This window comes from Ischnura elegans, chromosome 9 (genome assembly GCF_921293095.1).
Source record: "Ischnura elegans chromosome 9, ioIscEleg1.1, whole genome shotgun sequence".
In the NCBI taxonomy this organism is placed as follows: domain Eukaryota; kingdom Metazoa; phylum Arthropoda; class Insecta; order Odonata; family Coenagrionidae; genus Ischnura; species Ischnura elegans.
In genome coordinates this window covers 22,124,404-22,143,381 of record NC_060254.1, presented here as the reverse complement: position 1 = coordinate 22,143,381, position 18,978 = coordinate 22,124,404, and the positions used below count along the sequence as shown (strand labels likewise).

At 43.6% G+C, this 18,978-nt stretch overlaps 1 protein-coding gene across 2 annotated transcripts in view; it reads right to left on the bottom strand.

Moving 5' to 3' along the window:
* The window catches only part of LOC124165796, a 143,350-nt gene extending 124,788 nt beyond the window's left edge, over window positions 1-18,562 (bottom strand). For both annotated transcript variants that reach the window (XM_046543297.1, XM_046543298.1), the window contains exon 1: window positions 14,342-18,562. In XM_046543297.1, coding sequence (XP_046399253.1) covers window positions 14,342-14,978 — 637 coding nt within the window. In that variant the 5' untranslated portion in view covers window positions 14,979-18,562. The remainder of the gene's footprint in view (window positions 1-14,341) is intronic.
* Between the last annotated feature and the right edge of the window lie 416 nt (window positions 18,563-18,978).

Below are 18,978 nucleotides of genomic sequence, written 5' to 3'. Positions count from 1 at the left end.
TCACATTAGTAACGGCTGACGGGCGTTCCTCCGCGGAGTGTTCTCTTAAGGCGACAACAGTTTCTCCAACCATCCTGCTGGCGTCTTCAGGTCAAAAGTAACGATGCCTTCCTGAAATCAGCTTTCATTTGTTGTCATCGAACTTCCATCGACTTTGTCTCTCCTCTTTTATTACTCTGTCATAAGCTTCCCCTGTCTAAATCTGAAGACATAACTCCGTTCCTTTGTACCCATCCTAAACATTCATTTTTGGAGTAGATAAGTCTTTTATAATAGATGTATGTATCATTAGACTCTAATTTTTCGACTAACGATTTGATCGATGGGCTTTTCTTATTTACAGGAAAATCCTTCGAAATCGTTGTCACATTAATGGCTGAGCCAGGTTTCGCTAGAATCCCACGCCCTCCTTGGTTTTATTTTTGGCCTTGTGGTAAGCGTGTACCTATCCTCCCCCCTTGAGAGTTCGATGGATAGAGCCCACGAGGCTAGGTGCCATTGCTCAAAAAAATACCTGCGAAAGCATTTCCTCTGGCGTCTTCAGGTCAAAAGTAACGATTCCTTCCTGAAATCAGCTTTTATTTGCTGCCATCGAACTTCCATCGACTTCGTCTCTCTTCTTTTATTACTCTGTCATAGGCTTCACCTGTCTAAATCTGAAGACATAACTTCGTTCCTTTATACCTATCCTAAACAATCGTTTTTGGAATAGATAAGTCTTTTATAATAGATCTATCATTAGACTCAGTTAATAATTGATTCGACGTTTTTTTCAGGCTTTTTTATTTAGTGCCTCGTAATTATAATCTTCTTGTCCCTATCCAGTTTTTAAAATCGCTATCAAGCACTTTCGTTCCTTTACGTATATTTTGTCGCTGTTCGATTTATTTGAGTCCAATGCACGACGGTACCTACTGAGTATGTCAGTATAAGCTTTATGCACGAATTATAAAAATATACCCTTACCTCGGGTGGCGTCGTGTTTTCCTTTAAATTTTTTTTTGTCGTGATGTTCGCAATGTGTTCTTTGAAGGTCAGTTTTACGTCCAGGGTCATCCCAAGGTATGTGGCCTTGGCTTGATATCTTATTCCCCGTTGCCTTATTCCGAGGATTGGGCAGCATATGTGGTCAGTATGGCCACACTGCTGCCCAATAGATGTATCATTAGACTCAGTTAATAATTTATTCGACGTTTGATGACGTGCCAATTCGACGCGACGTGCCAATGGCCACCCTGTGGACTTCGATAAACGTAAAGTAATCTACAATGAAAGCCGCTACCACCCTAGGGTCCTCCGAGAGGCAATAAAAATAACAAAGCAGCCAGAAAACTACAACAGAGAAGACGGCTACACGTTAGCTAGCACTTGGAAAAGGGTCTTTAGAATCAAGGTTCAATTAAAGCCCACCTGTGATTAAATCGACCAATCATAGCAGACCTACGGCACGCAGGCTACTATATAAGACGGACAATTTTGATAATAAAAAAATAATAGACATAAAAAAGAGAAAGAAATTGCAAAAAATAATAAATAAATAAAAATAATAAATAAATAATAAAAATATGATGAAATAACATCAATAATGTTATATCAATGCTATGGCTATGAAAAAGTCAATATTTCTCTGCTAAAAATTCTAGTTAAAAGTTTCCATTTCACACGAACAATACTATATACCCACCACAGAACACGTGCGCTATTTTTAACTGTTCATTGTTAACTGGCTGGTTGGGGTGAGCCAAGGCTCACCTGTGCAGCATTAAATCGCGCCTTCGGCGAGACCAGGACGTGACTATTATGCATCGATACTTCTGACCTGAAGACGCCAGCAGGATAGCTAGAGAAACTGTCGACGCCTTTAGACAACACTACGAGGAGGAACACCCGAAAGCCGTTACTAATGTGGATCTTTCTTTTGGTGGAATGCTATCTAACAGAAACAACTACCGTATACTATTTTAACGGAATCATTTCCCACACTCCACAAAAAAGTATTGAATTCCAAGTTGTCAAGTTGAATGAATAATAACACGAGAAACCTCTACTTTAAAAGAAATAATCAATCGGTAGAGAATGTTCAGCATAAAAACAAGGAACAAAAGTAACTGGCCTATCACGTATCTGCCTCCTATTGGCCCTTTCACTGAACCGCCGCCACGAAAATCTTTCCAATTAATCCAAGTAAAAAGTTTCCCTCCCGACGTAATTGAAAACCAATTCAAATTTGCAGGCACTTCGTGCAATTTTTGGTATTATGCCATAACAATGATTTCACTGAGGAGAGACATCGCACTCCTAATATACTCTACCGTAAATAACGAGTGTACAGCGAAGTTTGATATTCTTGAGAAATAAAAGTGGCAACCTTTATAACAATGATTGAGTTTGGAAGCATTTTTCTTATTAAGACTTAGTGCCCAAAGCTTTCTTATAACGGACATTTAAAAAAATAATTGGTGAAACCTCGCGGCTGAGCTTAAAGCCACCGAGTGCGTCCACCAGGATGCGGATGGTGGGTCGACCTCTAGATATAGAGGTTAGCTGCAAGATAAGCGAATTCTCTTGTCAAATAAGCAGTCGTGGACAAAAAGCGGCGGTGTTCCGAGGGGTATTGGGCTACCCTTGGGTAAGGTAGACCATTCAAATGATACCGAAACCTGTGAAGATGCCGTGACTTGGCGACTGGGGGCCGCCAATAATTATGCCGCTCATTACCCGGGGAAGAGGGCAGCAGCTCTTCTTCATATGAGTGAAGGTGGAGACCAAGGTGGTCAATACAGCGACACACATTTCACTACGGGCGTGGTAACATTAACCTTAACGGCTGTAGCACTGCGATGTGGAAGGCAAGCGCAAACCACCACATTATCATCCCGAGGAGTTGCAGCTACTCCACTCACTTTATATCATGACATGATGGAATTCTCTCGGGTAAAATATCCCGGAGGTAAACTATTCCCCCATTTGGATCTCAGGACTCGAGAGGGTACATCGGTCAAAGGTGATAGAATGTTAAGGAAAGGAACATGGAACGTCAGATCGCTTCGTACCTGCGGTAGGCTAAAGAACTTGAAGGAGGAGATGCAAAGAATGAACCTCGACGTATTAGGCATCAGCGAAATGAAGTGGCCCCAAGAAGGAGACCATTGGAGTGATAGCTACACGATGATACACACGATCGCTAAATGGTAATGCTGGAGTAGGGATAATGCTTAGAAAGAGCGCCGGGATGCATGTTAAAAGCTACCGGCACTTTAAGAAAAGGATAGTAGTGGTGAAGATATAAACTGAACCCATAGCAACTGTAGTGGTGCAGGTTTACATGCCTACATCAGTTTATGAAGATGAAGAAGTAGAAGATGTCTACCAAGACATAGCGGGAGTTATCAAGCAGGTAAGAGGGGAAGAAAATCTTATTATTTTAGGTAACTGGAACGCCGTCGTTGGCGAAGGTCAAGACGGAATTATAGCTGGGACATACGGATTAGGAAATTGAAATGAAAGAGGAGAAAGACTATTTCAATTCTGCACTGAACGCAGGCTAGTGGTTGATAACGCTTTATTCAAAAATTCCCTGCGAATAAGATACACGTGGAAGATGCCAGGAGTCCTTAGAAGATTCCAAATCAACTACATTTTATTGTAACAAAGATTCAAGAACCAGGCAAAGGACTGCAAAAGCTACCCAGGGGTAGATATCCACAGTGACCATAATGTAATTATAATGAAATGGCTAAAGTAAAAAAAAATGAAGAAAGCCGCGAAAACACATGGCACGTTGAAAAATTGAAGGAGGTTCAGCATCAACCGCCTTTTAAAGAAGCTGCAGAAAAGAGAATAGGGGAGGATACGACCAATAAATCAGTGGAAGAGAGTTGGAAAACTATTATTAGTGGTATGCATATGGAAGCTGAGGAAATTCTTGGTAAAAGAAAAGTCGTAATGAAAAAATCATGGATCACGCAGGAAGTATTAGATCTCATTGAAGAAAGACGAAAATACAAGGCTGCGAAAACTGAGGAAGGGCAGAATTGTTACAAGAGAATAAGGTACGAGAGATGCCGTAAAGCGAGGGAGACTAGAGAAGCGCTGATGAATAATATTTGTGAAGACGTGCAAAACAATCTTAAACATGGAAAAGTAGAGACCGCCTATAGGATAGTGAGGAACCACTTTAAGGAAAGGGGGTTAATTTGTAATCCCCTTGGGGACACAAACGGAGAACTAATGATTGAAAACATAGACGAAGGGAAGAGATGGAAAGAAATATGTGGAAGATTTGTACAATGGAAACAGCCTAAGAACAAATACTCTCGAAAACTAGAGGGAAGTGGATGAGGATGGCATGGGAGCCCCAATTATAAGATCAGAATTTGATACGGCTGTAAGAGACCTTCGGATAAATTAAGTATCTGCATTTGATGATATTCCCACAAAGCAAACTAAAAATGCAGGAGGAAATACGTTGAACCAGCTGTACAAAATCATAAGAGAAATGTATTCGACAAAAGAGATACCACAGGACTTCGAGAGGAACATTATAATCCCTATTCCTAAGAGGAAAAGAGCGGAGAACTGCGAAGATTTTAGGACCATTAGCCTGATTACACATGCGTCGAAGATACTGAAAAGGATCATCTATAGAAGAATAGAACGAAGAGCAGAAGAGTATTTGAATGAGGACCAAGTTGGATTCAGAAAAAGCTAAGGCCCACGGGATTCAGAAAAAGCTAAGGCCCATAGGCTGCTCATAGAAAAGAAAACGGAAAATAACAAGCCAACGTTCGTTGCGCTCGTGGACTTATAGAAAGCAGCTGACAATGTGGATTGGAACACAATGCTTGGAATCCTGAAAGACATTGGAGTTCTTTACAATGACAGAAGAATCATCCAAAGTTTATTAAAAAAACATAAAGCGGTGATAAAATCAAGGCTCAGCCGTGAAGAAGCTAGAATTAGGAAAGGATTGAGACTAGGCTGTCCTTTGTCACCCGCAATTTTCAACGTTTACATCGAGAAAGCAATGAAATCAAAGAAAAGGCATCGGGAGTGAATACCCGTATGGGTGGGATTATGGGTAAATATCAGTTAAAAATAGACACAAAGAAAACCAAGATATTAGTATCCAGCAGAAGAGAAGAAGTTAAGACTAATATTAGAATAGGGAAGCAAACACTCGGTAGAAGTGGACGAATTCTGTTATTTTGGAGGCAGGATCACTTGCGACGAGAGAAACAATAAAGAAATTATCAGCACAAGCGAAGAGAGGATTCCACAGAAAGAGAGACCTACTCACAGCGGGAAAATTAAATACGGAAGTAAGGAAACAATTTATAAGAACCTACATTTGGAGTATGCCCCTACACGGAAGTGAGGCATGGACAATGACAGCGGCGGAGAAAACTAAGAAAAGGGGCCTTCGAAATGTGGTGCAACAGAAGAATGATGAGGATCAAATCGATCGACCGAGTAATGAGGAATAAGAAGAGTAGGAGAGAATAGAGGCCTCATGAAAATATTGATAAAAAGACGATACAGCCTAATAGGCCACATCGTGAGACATGATGGCCGGAAGCAGAAAATCACCAACAATTGGATTGCAATAACGTAAAAGGAAGACCTCGACTTTTGTTTGCAGCTATTTTCAATTGGGTAAGTGAATTAAAACGTGGCCGTGCATCCAAAAAATGAATATGGTTCCGGACCACCTGTGGAAGTGTTTACCTCCGAAATGATCGGAAAAATCCACGATATATTTTCAAATGATATACAAATCAAAGTGCGCGATAAATTTGAGCCCACAGGCATACCGAAATTCACAATCGTTTTAAGTTAGCATTAAAAATTAGGTGTAAAAAAATCTCGGCATTATGGCCGCCGCGTTAGCTCTCCGTGGAGAATAAAAGAAATCGTGTGGTCAACTCCGAGGTGTTAGTCCCTTTTCCTCCGCAATCCCGAGGACTTTCCTCGTCAATACATAACTTTTTATGAAATATGGATACATCACTACACTAAAGAGATAAAACCAGTCCAAACAATGGAATTCTGAAAGTGAACAGGCTCCAAAGCAGGCGAAGATGGTGGAATGGGCCGGTCAGGTCAAGACAACAACATTTTGACATGCATGCGGAATAATCTACATCAATTACTTAGAGATTAGAAAAGCGATGACAGATTAGTACTACGCATCGTTATTGGACTGGTTGTTGGTAGAAATAAATAAAAGCCCTAATTTGAAAGAGAAAAAGTTCCTCCTTCAACAACACAATTCACGATTGCACACCCATGCAGTTGTATTGGCCAAAATTACGGCATTCAAGACCCAATTGTTACACAATTCACCGTATTCAATAGATTTGACCCCCAGCGACTCTAAGTCGTTTCCCAAATCGAAGAAATAGCTTTCTTCAAACGAAGTTTTACCTCTAAGGAGTACGTCATCACCCAAAAAATGCTTATTTTGAGGAGATCCCGAAATTTTACTCTTTGGACGGCTTAAAATGTTTAGAAAAATGCTATCAAAAGTTAACACCGCTGAAAGGAGACAAAGTTTAAAAACATAAAAAAATTGTTTTTCTACTTTTTTCTAAAGACTTATTGAACGACCAGAACTACACAACGACCAACTATAGAAAATATTTATATTTTCTGTACTTGATAATGGTGTAACATCCGAAACCGGTCAAAAAAATTTTAAAATATTGTGGAAGTAACAGATGGTCTGTTATTGATTATATGTATAGTATGGAAACCTTCCAAAACGTACAAGCTTCAAGTTTCGATTTAATGTTATATGTTTTTTTATTTATTTTTAAAACAAAACTTTTCATCTTAACGTACAATTTTAATCTGTTCGTCATCTTACCCATCCCCCTTCGTCGTCTTACCCCTCAGGTGGGGTAAGATGACGAACTCTTCTCTGATACTACCCAAAAGCCGCCTCAAGAGGCTTGGGGGTTTTAGGACACCAGCCGTAAACAAATAAAAGGAAATGCTCACAAGAATTTCCAGCTAGCAATTATTAAAGTCCTTTGTCGTTCGAGGGAAAAACAAATGCCCAAATCTATCCCATAGGCAAAATATTTCCTTAATTTATCGTTTCTTAGGATGAAAATGTAGCGGGGTTCTAATATGATATGATATGGTATGTTCTCCGCGTCGCTCAGCAACAGGGGCGCAGCTATGAATTAAGGCTGAGGGGGGGTTTAGGCGCAACTAATACAGGGTGGTCTGGAGTGTATGGAATACCTGCCAGGGTTAGCGGGAGGTGCGGGGGGCCTCCCCCAGAAAATTTTAAGATAAATGGTTAAAATGGTTAGTTTTACGGCTTTCTAAGAGATTGCTGGACCAAGAGACAGCCCAACAGAAAAAGCCAAAATATGTCTGGATCGGAATATGACGATTTCAATACTGATTGTGAGCCAAGCGAGGCACGTAGCTTCCTTAAAGAGAGGAGTCTCCTTACAGGTGAAAATGTAAGCCTTGAGGTCGGGAAGGAATTTACTAGGTCTTACATTAAGAGCATGCTTCATACGTGTAGACATGGGTATTAAAAATGAAAATTTCGTCATTTTCAGTAGCTTAACTCTTACTTTGGTAAAGATCAATCAAAAAAAATTTGTTGCTTGACATCAGGGATGGGAAAAATATAGGCTGAAGAGTATTTGAAATAAAAAATAATCTCCAAATGTATTTGAAATGCAAAACACAAAATACTTGGCTTAGGTATTTGAAAATCAAACTACAAAATAGCATTTTAAATACCTTTTAAAATATAAAATACATTTGTATGGAAACTAAGAGATCTCAAAAAATATCTATAACTTACCTTGGCACGATATGGATAGCTGCAAGCATGAAGAAAAACGATTCTAACGAAAACAAAGTAATCTCTGAAGCATAATGTTACAGAAATGTTATCGGAGCTACTTCAAAAGTATTTCACAAGTGCTTATTTTAGAAAGGAAAAATATCAAAAATCTGTACATCTTGAAATCCAAAATACAAGTAAATTCAGGTCGTGTATTTGAAATACCAAATACAAATTACAAATCTATCTCAAATTCATATTTTAAAATAATTGCATTTCAAATACTGCCAACTATGTTTGACATTAGAATTCGGTATGCGGAGCAATTCGTGGAAAAATAATGGAAAAGGACAAATGGGTTAAAGGAATAATGGACAAATGGTAAAGGAATAATGGGTTAAAACGTGATGAAGAATTGGCGGGAAGCAACAAATTCTTGAGGTGGAGAGTCTCACATCCGACTTCATCCCTTCAAAATCGCCACGAACTTCTTCCTGCTCATTGGGCAGCCGCCTCAAACAGCGCGAGACTATCCCCTCCCTTCGCCGCACCTCCCATCCCCTCTACCGCGTTCCCAACGTATATGCGACCCGCTGCCCCTCCCCTCCCCACCAAAAAAACCCGTTTCGGACCCCTTCCTTTTTCTCCAAAACTAGTACAGGGCGGTTCGAACAAAACTTTTAAAATACCCACCCCTTTTTCCTTCTAATTTCAGGCCACGATCCTATCCTCTACTACCATGTCAATGCTCGGGTGTCCTTCAAGGAAACGCAATCGGCCCCCTTTTGTTCATTACATTCATAGATGACCTCTGCTACCAAATTAATTTAAATGCGTTTATTTGCAGACGACGCTGTCATCTATCGCAAAATTACTGATCACTCTGACTTTGAAATTCTATAGTCGGATTTGAGCAACATTCATGTGTGGAGCCAAGAGTGGGGACTATAGTTTAATCTGAACAAATGCACGACGGTGCATTTCTTGCGGAGGTCGTCCTACTATCTAGGGGGACTTAAATAAGTGGTACGCGAAACTTTTTGTAGTATTTCCTTTTTCTTTGTTAAAGGCTGTGTCTTAACATTCCTCGTCGCAAGCCTGTTGAGGCATCTTGTGGGGTACTATGTAGATGTATGATATCAACGAGTATTCATTTACGGAGTATGTATTCCTGTACAGTTAATTACCACAAGTCCATTTGCCAAGTGTGTAAACAGGTACGCCCCGAATCATTCCCATACCACTATAAAATGAAGACGTAAGCAAAAGGTTGTTCAACATACGGTATGAATCTGTGGAATGAGAGTACCACAGCAGATTCCACGTATTAGGGGCAGTCGCTTATTTCGGGCAAACCTCCAATAACAGAACCCATTTGAAGAACTACCCAGAAGTTTAGATTAAAGGTCAGGGTAAAGAATTCGGGATAGGGCAATGGTCAACGGATTAGTCCACAAAGCCTAAGGTTTACGGTTCGCTTCCTTCTCCAAGGTAACATTTCCCACGGCAATTAATATATATAGGTAGGTGACACTTTCTGCGCGCATGAACTATTCTACTCATCGATGATTCCATATTTAAAAGTCAAAGGATACCGACTCTCCAGTGATTTGAGCCCTCAGTTTCCTTGGATGGGTACTGATTGAGCTCACCCATGAATAAGCCTTTGGAGTGTGCATCGTCACACTCGAGTGGTTTAGGGCCTTCCCCATCGAAGCAAGAAATTCATCACTCACTCCCCAAGTGATTCAACCTAAAAGTTAGTTTGCATATGTGATGGATAGAGCTCAACCTGAACCAAACTGTGTTTCCTATTAAGTCTAACGAAGCGTATATCACACACTCAGGTTTTAGGGGCCAATTCCTTTCCCTGGGCCTCCTCGCACGTCGAGTATTTTATCATTCATTATAATTCATTACTAAGGTATAAAATTCAGAGCACAGTTCCGGTCTGAGGAATTGGACGCATTTGAGTCCTGAGCCGTTCGAAAAAGAGCACGGATATTAACTTGTGGGAAAACCATAACTTCAGGAAAACATACGTGAATGCTTATTACAAGAAATATCAGCGAAAATGCATGCGCTTCCGGGCTCCTAAAATAGTTTCTCCCGTCAGGGCGATAACGGATCGAGATCGTGGGAAAAAACATAAAACCGAAAGCTTAATATCAGCCACAGACACCACATCAAAACTCAAATAGATAAAGCAAAAGGAATCCGTATGTCTCGTACCTCTCATTAAATCATCATCCCCGCTCTCCTTATAAACGAAATTACTACTGTAGGTTCTCAAGCATCATAAAACCCCATCTATCGTATGCATCACCAGTTTGGCTCCACGCTGCGGCATCTCACCGAAAGAAACTACAAAGAACCGAAAACGTTATTGTCCGCAGAATAGTCGGCGCTCCGTGGTCTATAAGTAGGTAACAGAAACCTTCGAAAGGACCTGCTGCACTGTCTGAAGAAATTCGCTAAATCCTTACCTCTCACAGCCAATAAACTCTTCTCCCATCTGTGGGATTACAACCTACCTGAAAAGATAAAACATAAAGTCCCCAAATCCGCCTTCCTTCCTTCCTTCCCACATCCCCTCCCCATAAAATCTAAATACCAGAAATGCTACGATTCAACGCTCGCCTCAAGCAAAAATAAGAGAAACAAGTAGTAGACAAAAAATGGCTAGGGACTCCTGAGAACACCAAGAAGGGAAATACGTTGCGTGCGAGCCACAGAGGATATAGGGAACAATATGAAGAAGCAGTAGCGTAACTTGGGATATGCTTTGGGGGGGGGATCAGGGTTCCTGGGGGAGAGACCCCCCCCCCCCGGCAACGGGAGGTCCGGGAAATGTTTTGAAAAATGACATGTCTGGACATTCATTTTAAATCATTTTGGCAGTAAAAAATTAACTCTTTAAGGAGATGCAGTTATTATATGTCAAATGTAAACATAGCTTAAAATAGTTATTTTATTTCTCTGAGTCTTTGGGGCTTTGGGGCTTCAATACACCCCCTTCATCCCCCTGCAGCTGAGAACATAAGCGCTGAAGTCAGGGAGGAAAATATTAGATCTTAGATTTAGAGTAAGCTTATTTATTGTAGAGAGCGTGGACGATGAAAGCAGCCGAGTAATCAAGGTTGGAAGATTACGAAATCAAGTGTTGTAGAATAAAAATGAATATCTAATGGATGCATCGTGTGAATAATGAGAAAGTTCTAAGAAGTCTAGGAGAAAAGTATTTTGAAAACCTTGGGTAGTAGACGTGACAATGTAATCGGCTACAACATGAGACACGATGGCATAATGAAACTTTTCATTGAAGCACAGGTGGAAGGCAAGACGTATGCCATGGAGCAGGTGAAGTATATATTAAAGAAGAAAGTGGTTGTTCACTCATAATAGAAATCTCAATTACGTTGAAGTATTCGGTACGTGGAAGAAATAATAATTCTTTAGATGAGGAGGAGAGATAAGCTAAAACGAAAAAAAAATCCTCATTCAGAAATTCTCTCCAAATTTAAAAATGAAAAAAGTATAATCCTCCGCCCACTATTCCTTAGTTGGTGAAGTAAGTCGTGTTGCTGACGATTTTTACGGTAAAAAGGCTATAATTGGGCCTGTTAAATGAAATGTAAATATCCGATGATGTGATCGATCAAAATTCATAGCTATTCAATTGTTCCCTCAAGGTTGTAAATATTATACCGCATATATAAATGGATCGTTCCACACAGATCGCCGCGCTGCGGGCATTTTGGAAAACCGATTTAAATGCTTCACAAAGGTATCGTACCGTCTAATAAATTTAGTAGACTGTATGATATCTTTGAGTATCATTTAATATGCCGTTCTACAATATCTCTCCGGAAAAAGATAATAAAAATTCGTCAAAATTGCGATTAAAAATGAAGGCTCCACAGGACAGTCTGGTGCCCCGTATAGCTAGCCCCCTTGTCTACAGTGATGGTAAAAAACCATGAGGTCGATCTAAAGCAGTGTACTTGAAGAGCATAACGCTTGAGATGGGTCTGGCGCATCATAAGCTCATTGTCAGCTAATAGAAGCGGCAATGACGTAAGGCACTTGCTAACGCAACAAGGCAATGACCTTAGACCTTGACGAGTCAATATAGGAGAAATCGGAGACTTATATGAATAAAAATAAAACGATATAAGTTTTACTACTTTTCCACTGTACAGCTTGTCTCACATGGAGGTGGAATAGAGGAAACTGGAGGATAATAAATTAGTAGATAATAGTCCCTTCAAGACAGCATAGAGTGGAAGGGAAAAATAGTAATTTCGCTATATCAGGGTACTATAAACTACGGCCCGCGGGCCATATGGGGCCCGCGAGACTCACTACCAGCCTCGGAGATCTTTTACTCGACGGAAAAAAAACGACGAAACAATTTCGCTATCTCCACAAATAGGTGTTTACGTCTACTGAATGGATGTGTCATTAATAAATAACTGCATAAAATAGTATTAAACAACTAATTAAAAACAACATACATACTTTATTCTTTTTTAAAAATAGACCAGGCGTATGTTTTCGGCCCCGTAACTGCTGATTGATAGCCGGACTGAGAATTTTGAAGATCTCTGGGCTAGATACTTTTCACATTTCCGTCCGTTCCACCAATTTTTCCTCAATGAGAACCCAACCATAGGAATCGCCAACGACATTCTTCACAAAAGCATACACAGATCTCAGATAACCCTTTGGACCACCGCAGAGGCGGCTCTGACGGATGGGACCGGGACGACCCAACATCCGGACAGCGCGTTAATCACGGGAGAGCGCAAATTTCCTAAAGTTCCGGACGACCGCATGTATAAATACCGAATCTGCCCCAGGAAACCTCAGGTCCAACTTGCATGCAACTCATGCATTAATTTCCCCGCCGCCACCGACGCCCTACTCTGATGTCCACAAATTTAACAACATTAAAGTCAAGGTTCATTCGTTCATTGTAGGTTGATGAGAAGGAACGAAAATACGATTAATTAAAAAAAAGTTTGCAGCTAAAAATGGTAAGCAATATTGATAGACTTTGGTGTTTTTAAAGTAATTAAACGGAATACAAGGTCTTTTATTTTCAAAGGAAATTTTGAACTAACATCAATTCAAATTCACTCATCGATGGGGGTTCACGAGGGTAGTTCAACTTCAAGTGGCATTAAAACCATCAGGGCGGGATATGTGCATGAATATTGCAATATAGGATTCTCTAGTTGGCCTCGAGCGGTGTAGCCATTCACCACCCATTGAAATGAGTTTACAAAATTTGCCACCAGCGTCACTGTCGGGCAGAGCGATCCGAATTTTACAGAGAATTGCGTTATAATTAGAAATTTTAATCGAAATTTGTATTCGTTATGATGTGATCTAAAAAATTAATTTTTCAAAACACAACTTTTCCATGCTATTCCTCACGATTGTAAATAAAAATGAGTAAATATCGTTAATCAATGGAACGGAACTCGACTATTTTTTTATTTTTATCATAGAATGCACGGGCGACATTAACTGCTATTAGGTGATAGATAAAACCAGCATAAACAGTAATAATCAATATTCTTTGTCGAGGAACTTGATAATGGCTGTTTACTTTGAAACCTAGATCGCTGAAATAAATTTCTGTGGAACTTAATAATTGATATAATTTGACAAATCGAACAGTTTTGGGGGCTATTATGTAAAAAATTATCCATGATAGAAATATGTGGAACTTTTTAAATATCACTTGCTGAATTTTAATTGAAACACGACCCAAGGTCCAACAGAAGATGATACAGAGTATTGACACTCTGGTCGTGTTTTAATTAAAATTCATAAAGAGAAATAAGCTATTTTAATTATTTCCACGATTTCATTTCTACGTATCCACAAAGTAAAACTCGAAAATTTGTTCACAGTGAGTGTTTTTTTTAAGTAATGAGAATAAATAAATTTGAAGAAATTTATAAAAGACATCGCTGCAAAAAAACTATTAGTCTCCCAAGTAGCTCCTTCAGCATCAATAACCTTTTGCAGGCGAGTCTTCCTTCCACGCTTCGCACGCTGTCTGGAATCGAGCAATCGAAAAATCCTTGAAGTACGTTCAAGCCGTTTTAATAGCATTCAGGGTTCATTGTCACCGAGCACCGGGCAAAATATGGCATCACGATGCATTGTAACGATTCCCAGACTCCATACAGCCCCGATCTTGCCCCACCAGGCGTATTTCTCTTCCCCAAAGTGAAAATAGTCCAAAAATTACGCTAAAATCGGACCCTGGATGCGGGCAAAGTGGCTTGCACGCATGCTATAGAGAATGTTACCGTTTTTCACTTCCAAGGAGCGAGCGAAGCGTGGAAAACTCAGCTGTAGAGATGCGCTGATGCTGAAGGAGAATACTTCAGACACCTCTACAGTTAAGAAACTATACATCTAACAAACATCTTTTAAATAATTTATTCTCATTACTGCAAATGCACACTCTGTATATTATTCGGGAATGGCCGTTGAGAGGAGACTCACCTTCATCGTCCTCCATGGGCTGCGGCGGCTGCTGGAGTCGCTCCTTGCCGGGCGAACCCGACCTCGGCCCCTCCTCCGCGCCCTCCGAGGCCATCTTCCTCTTGCGGCCGGCCACAGGGGTCATGGCGGCCGCAGCCGCTGCCGCCGCCGCCGCCACCGCCAGCAGGCCCCCGCACGAGGGCGAGCGCGCGGAAGGAGAGGCGGCCTCCCCCTCCACCGCCTCCCCTCTCTTGCCCCCCCGACCCAGCCTGCCCCCGCTCCAGTGGAACATGTCCCCCTCGCCGCCGCCACGAAAAGAGGGGTCCTCTTCGCCGCTGCTGGCAGAGGGCGACAGCGTGGCCATGGGGGATGTGCCCACCTCCTCCGCCTCCTCCTCCTCCTCCGGCCGGTAGCGCCTCAGCGGCGGGGGCGGAGGTTGAGGGCTCCTCTCGATGGTAGTGTGGTCGTGGACGACCCCCGGGGGGTAGACGCCCCTTGGGTGCTGCTCCGACGGTCTCTGCTGCAGATGGTGGTGGTGGTGATGATGTGGGGGTGGTTGGTGGTGGTTGCTGGGCTGCTGCTGCTGCTGCGGTTGTTGTTGCTGCTGCTGGAAGTCTACGAGGCCCATGGCATCGCTGAGCATCACTTGCAGCTCCATGCCCACGGCGGAGGCCGGCGGAAGATGCTGGTGCTTCTTGAGGGGTGGCTCGGTCGCCACTCCCCGGCCCCACCACCAAGCCTCGGACCACGCCTCTGCCAGCCTCGCTTCGATCGCGGACCACTAGCAGGTCCCCGACGACTTATGCGGCCACCAGAATGGGAGCGATAGCGGGAGAGTGATGCACTCGAGAGAGGGCAACCGAACAACTGCGCAACGAAAATGTCGCGATACTACTATCTGGATTATTTCAACAACAACAAAACAAGCAAATACCCTACGGGACTACAAACCTACCCGGAATGCAAAACAGTCATTATTTCAATAAAACTTAATAGCATAAAAAAACATGGAATGATTGAGGAAACTTTATAGGATGTTATATTCAGTGCGTAGCAGCGATCCTACGCACAGTAACTAGAGAAAAGAAGGATCAATCCATACTTTTCATGCATACATATATTATATCAGTAATAAAATGAAAGTGAAACTACCCTAAGAAACCTTAAGCAAGGTGAATCAGACCACGATTAAGGCATCATGTTTCTTATCCTTATGTTTTTTGCCATCAAAAATACAAAAAAATAACAATTAGCTAACACCATTTTACAGCATAAAGTCTCAAGTGTCATAAAATAAAAATATAACTTCTAGATAGAAATACTATAATGATAAGAAAAAATTCGAAATGGCAACAGCGAATCTGATTGAAGTGATCGCTGTCACCACAATAGGCGACCAACCAACTAACTACGGCATGGATTTGTTCTCCATTTCGGTCAGTGGCCTCACGATGTTTTGGAATGAAATTGAATACTTCCAGCTCGCAGCCACGGTGGGGATGCACTGACCCACGGCGCAAACTACCCTGACCTTAGGGCGGAGGGTCATGTACGCACGCGGGAGCACCGCTAGTGCCTCTGGCGCCACGAATTCCAAATCCCGACATCACGGCGACATCTTAGAAACTCTATCAGGGCGTGCTCGCCATTGCAATGACTAATCAAGTGTTTAAACGAAATCCACCGAAAATATCAAATCGGGGGGAAGACGTGAGTGCCACCTTGACAAAAAAACGGACGTGGGTCCGTAGGAACCCCGTCGCCTAACAATAGAGTCAGGGTGCCATTGTCAAGATATGGCGCAGATGAAATCCACCAAAATATTGAACCGGGTGAGAAGACATAGAGTCTCACCTTGAAAATAAACAGACGCGGGTCCGCAGGAACCCTGTCGCCTAGCAATAGAGTCAGGGTGCCATTGTTGTGATAAGGTACAGATAAAATCCACCAATACTTCGAACCAGGGGGGGAGACAAAGAGTCGCACCTTGAAGATAAATAGGCACGGGTCCGCAGGATCCCTGTCGCCTAGCAATAGAGTCAGGGTGCCATTGTTGTGATAAGGTACAGATAAAATCCACCAATACTTCGAACCAGGGGGGGAGACAAAGAGTCGCACCTTGAAGATAAATAGGCACGGGTCCGCAGGATCCCTGTCGCCTAGCAATAGAGTCAGGGTGCCATTGTTGTGATAAGGTACAGACAAAATCCACCAATACTTCGAACCAGGGGGGGAGACAAAGAGTCGCACCTTGAAGATAAATAGGCACGGGTCCGCAGGATCCCTGTCGCCTAGCAATAGAGTCAGGGTGCCATTGTTGTGATAAGGCACAGACAAAATCCACCAATACTTCGAACCAGGGGGGGAGACAAAGAGTCGCACCTTGAAGACAAATAGGCACCGGTCCGCAGGATCCCTTTCGCCTAGTAACAGAGTCAGGGTGCCATTGTCGTGTAATGGCGCTGATGAAATCCACCAAAATGTCGAACCGCACCTTGAAAATAAACAGACGCGGGTCCGCAGGAACCCTGTCGCCTAGTAACAGAGTCAGGGTGCCATTGTGGTGAGAAGGCACTGGCACGAAACTGTTATCTGGTTCCCCTGGAACACGCAGTCGTCGGCCTTAGCGGCCGTCAGCCGTGGGACCCCGCAGACGGTGGTCAGAAGCACCAGAGCGCTGTAGGGACGGCAGTCGTCGGGCCCCGGTCCTGACTCGGCGGCGCCTGGTCGGAGCGGGCGTGGAAGGCAGCGGGTCCGCTGGCGGCACGCGCACGACGGGAGAAAGGGCGAACTCGAGTTGTCCGCCCGGGAAACGGTCGCAGTAAGGCCCGCGACACACCACCATCACAGCGACGCGACGCCGAACAAGAGCTGCTGCCCGGAGGCAAGCGAGGAAGACGCGGGCAAGAGACGGGCAAGATGTGAAAAGAGTCCAATGCACGGGTCGTGGCTTCTTCGGAGGGTTTCCGGTAGGGGAGCAGAGGGTCGCGCCCTTTCAACTCAAAGCACTGTTCGTGCGTGGTAGCGGGGGAAAAGGACCAGCGAGTGTGGAGGACTGACTGTCCGCACCAGCACATACACTATAATGGTCGACGGATGGGTTTCCGACGCAGTTTTCTAGCTCTCTGGGGAATTTTCACGAGTTCCTAACTATCCTGCTTGCAGGATGACGAGGAGATGCACAAAAATCAGACGAAAAACAACAGTGTCGACACGAAAAGTTGTCCACTCAGAATTCCTCACAAGAAAAAGGGCTCACCAGAAATAGAAAGCAATGGGTTAAATTGAAAAACGTTCACTTGGTCACTGGAAGCTTCCGAAAGATAAGTTCTTTACACGTGTTCAACTGAAATCACACGAGGGGTAATCAAGAGTTTTACTCGAGACACAAAAAACAAAAGAAGAACGACAAGATATAGCAGCGGCAACAACGGCGACTCGGTGTCCTCGATACCTCCAAGTCGATCCGGAGGAGGGGAAGTGGTCGACTAATAAAAAAAATAATAAAACCAGGGGTCACTGGGAATTTGGAAGGGGAGCGGCACAATTTTGTCCTCTAGCGGGAAGGCAACACAATCCAAGGGGAGGGAGCGGCACTTTCCCAAAAGGAACGTGAAATTCGTTCGTAGCGTGGAGGAGGGGGAAGTCAGCGCGGGGGCAGAAGACGCGGGCTTTTCCGAATGTATCGGAGGCGGGAGGCGCGGTCCCAAGGTCTTGCATCCACGTCACCGGGGCAGAGGGGAAGGAAGGGAAGAGAGCGCGCGTAGGAGAGACGACGAGGAGCAGTCACGGCGTTGCCAACCCACACGAGAAGAAGAAACACTTTACAAACTCGCCCTTTTAACAACTCGCCTTACTCGCGGTAATGAAACAGCGTGAACTCGACACACCACCACGCGCGAACACCACTTTGCTATCACTGTGCGTCCGGAACGGAGGATCCCATTGCAGATAATATGTCGCGCAGCGCTCTTCAGGCGATGTCCTCCTTTACAAGCGATGGGCGGTGGAGATGCATGGGTCCAGGTGAGATATCCGCGGCTCCTTACCTCTCAGGCGGATACGCGGGGGGTTGCGGGCGAGGGTACACATTTATGGGGCGAGGATTATAAAGCGGCGGACGGAACCACGGCGTCTCGGACCACACGACTGTCGAGTGAAATCGGAACGGAGGGCCAACGGGAGAAGCGGACACACGCGCTCACAGTAGATGCGAAGGGCTCTCGAGAACTGACGGGAGACCACGAGACGAAACTTCGTCGGCGACGGAGGGGAGGCGAGGGCAGCGCTGCGTAGCGGAGGAATGGCGCATTTCGGAGGGCTTATCTCGCTGCCACTGCACGAACTCTCTCTCACTTGTTTGTCCAGAAGAGACGTCGTTCATTACGATTGGAAAAAAAGAGGTCGAGGATGGTTTTGGTCGGCGATGGCAGGACGGAGGAGTGCGGCGCTGTGATGGATGAGGATGGTGCGCGCATTACTCTGTTGCGGCAAGCGGCAGTGCTCCGCGATGACGAGGAAAATCGCGGAACACTGCCTCGTTACGCTGAGTAACATGTTATATAAGCAAGTTACATTTACCATGTTATACGAAAATACATTGGCGCGAGGGTGTCTCTAAGCCCTATCTTAAAAAACAACGCCGCGCCGGTAGCAAC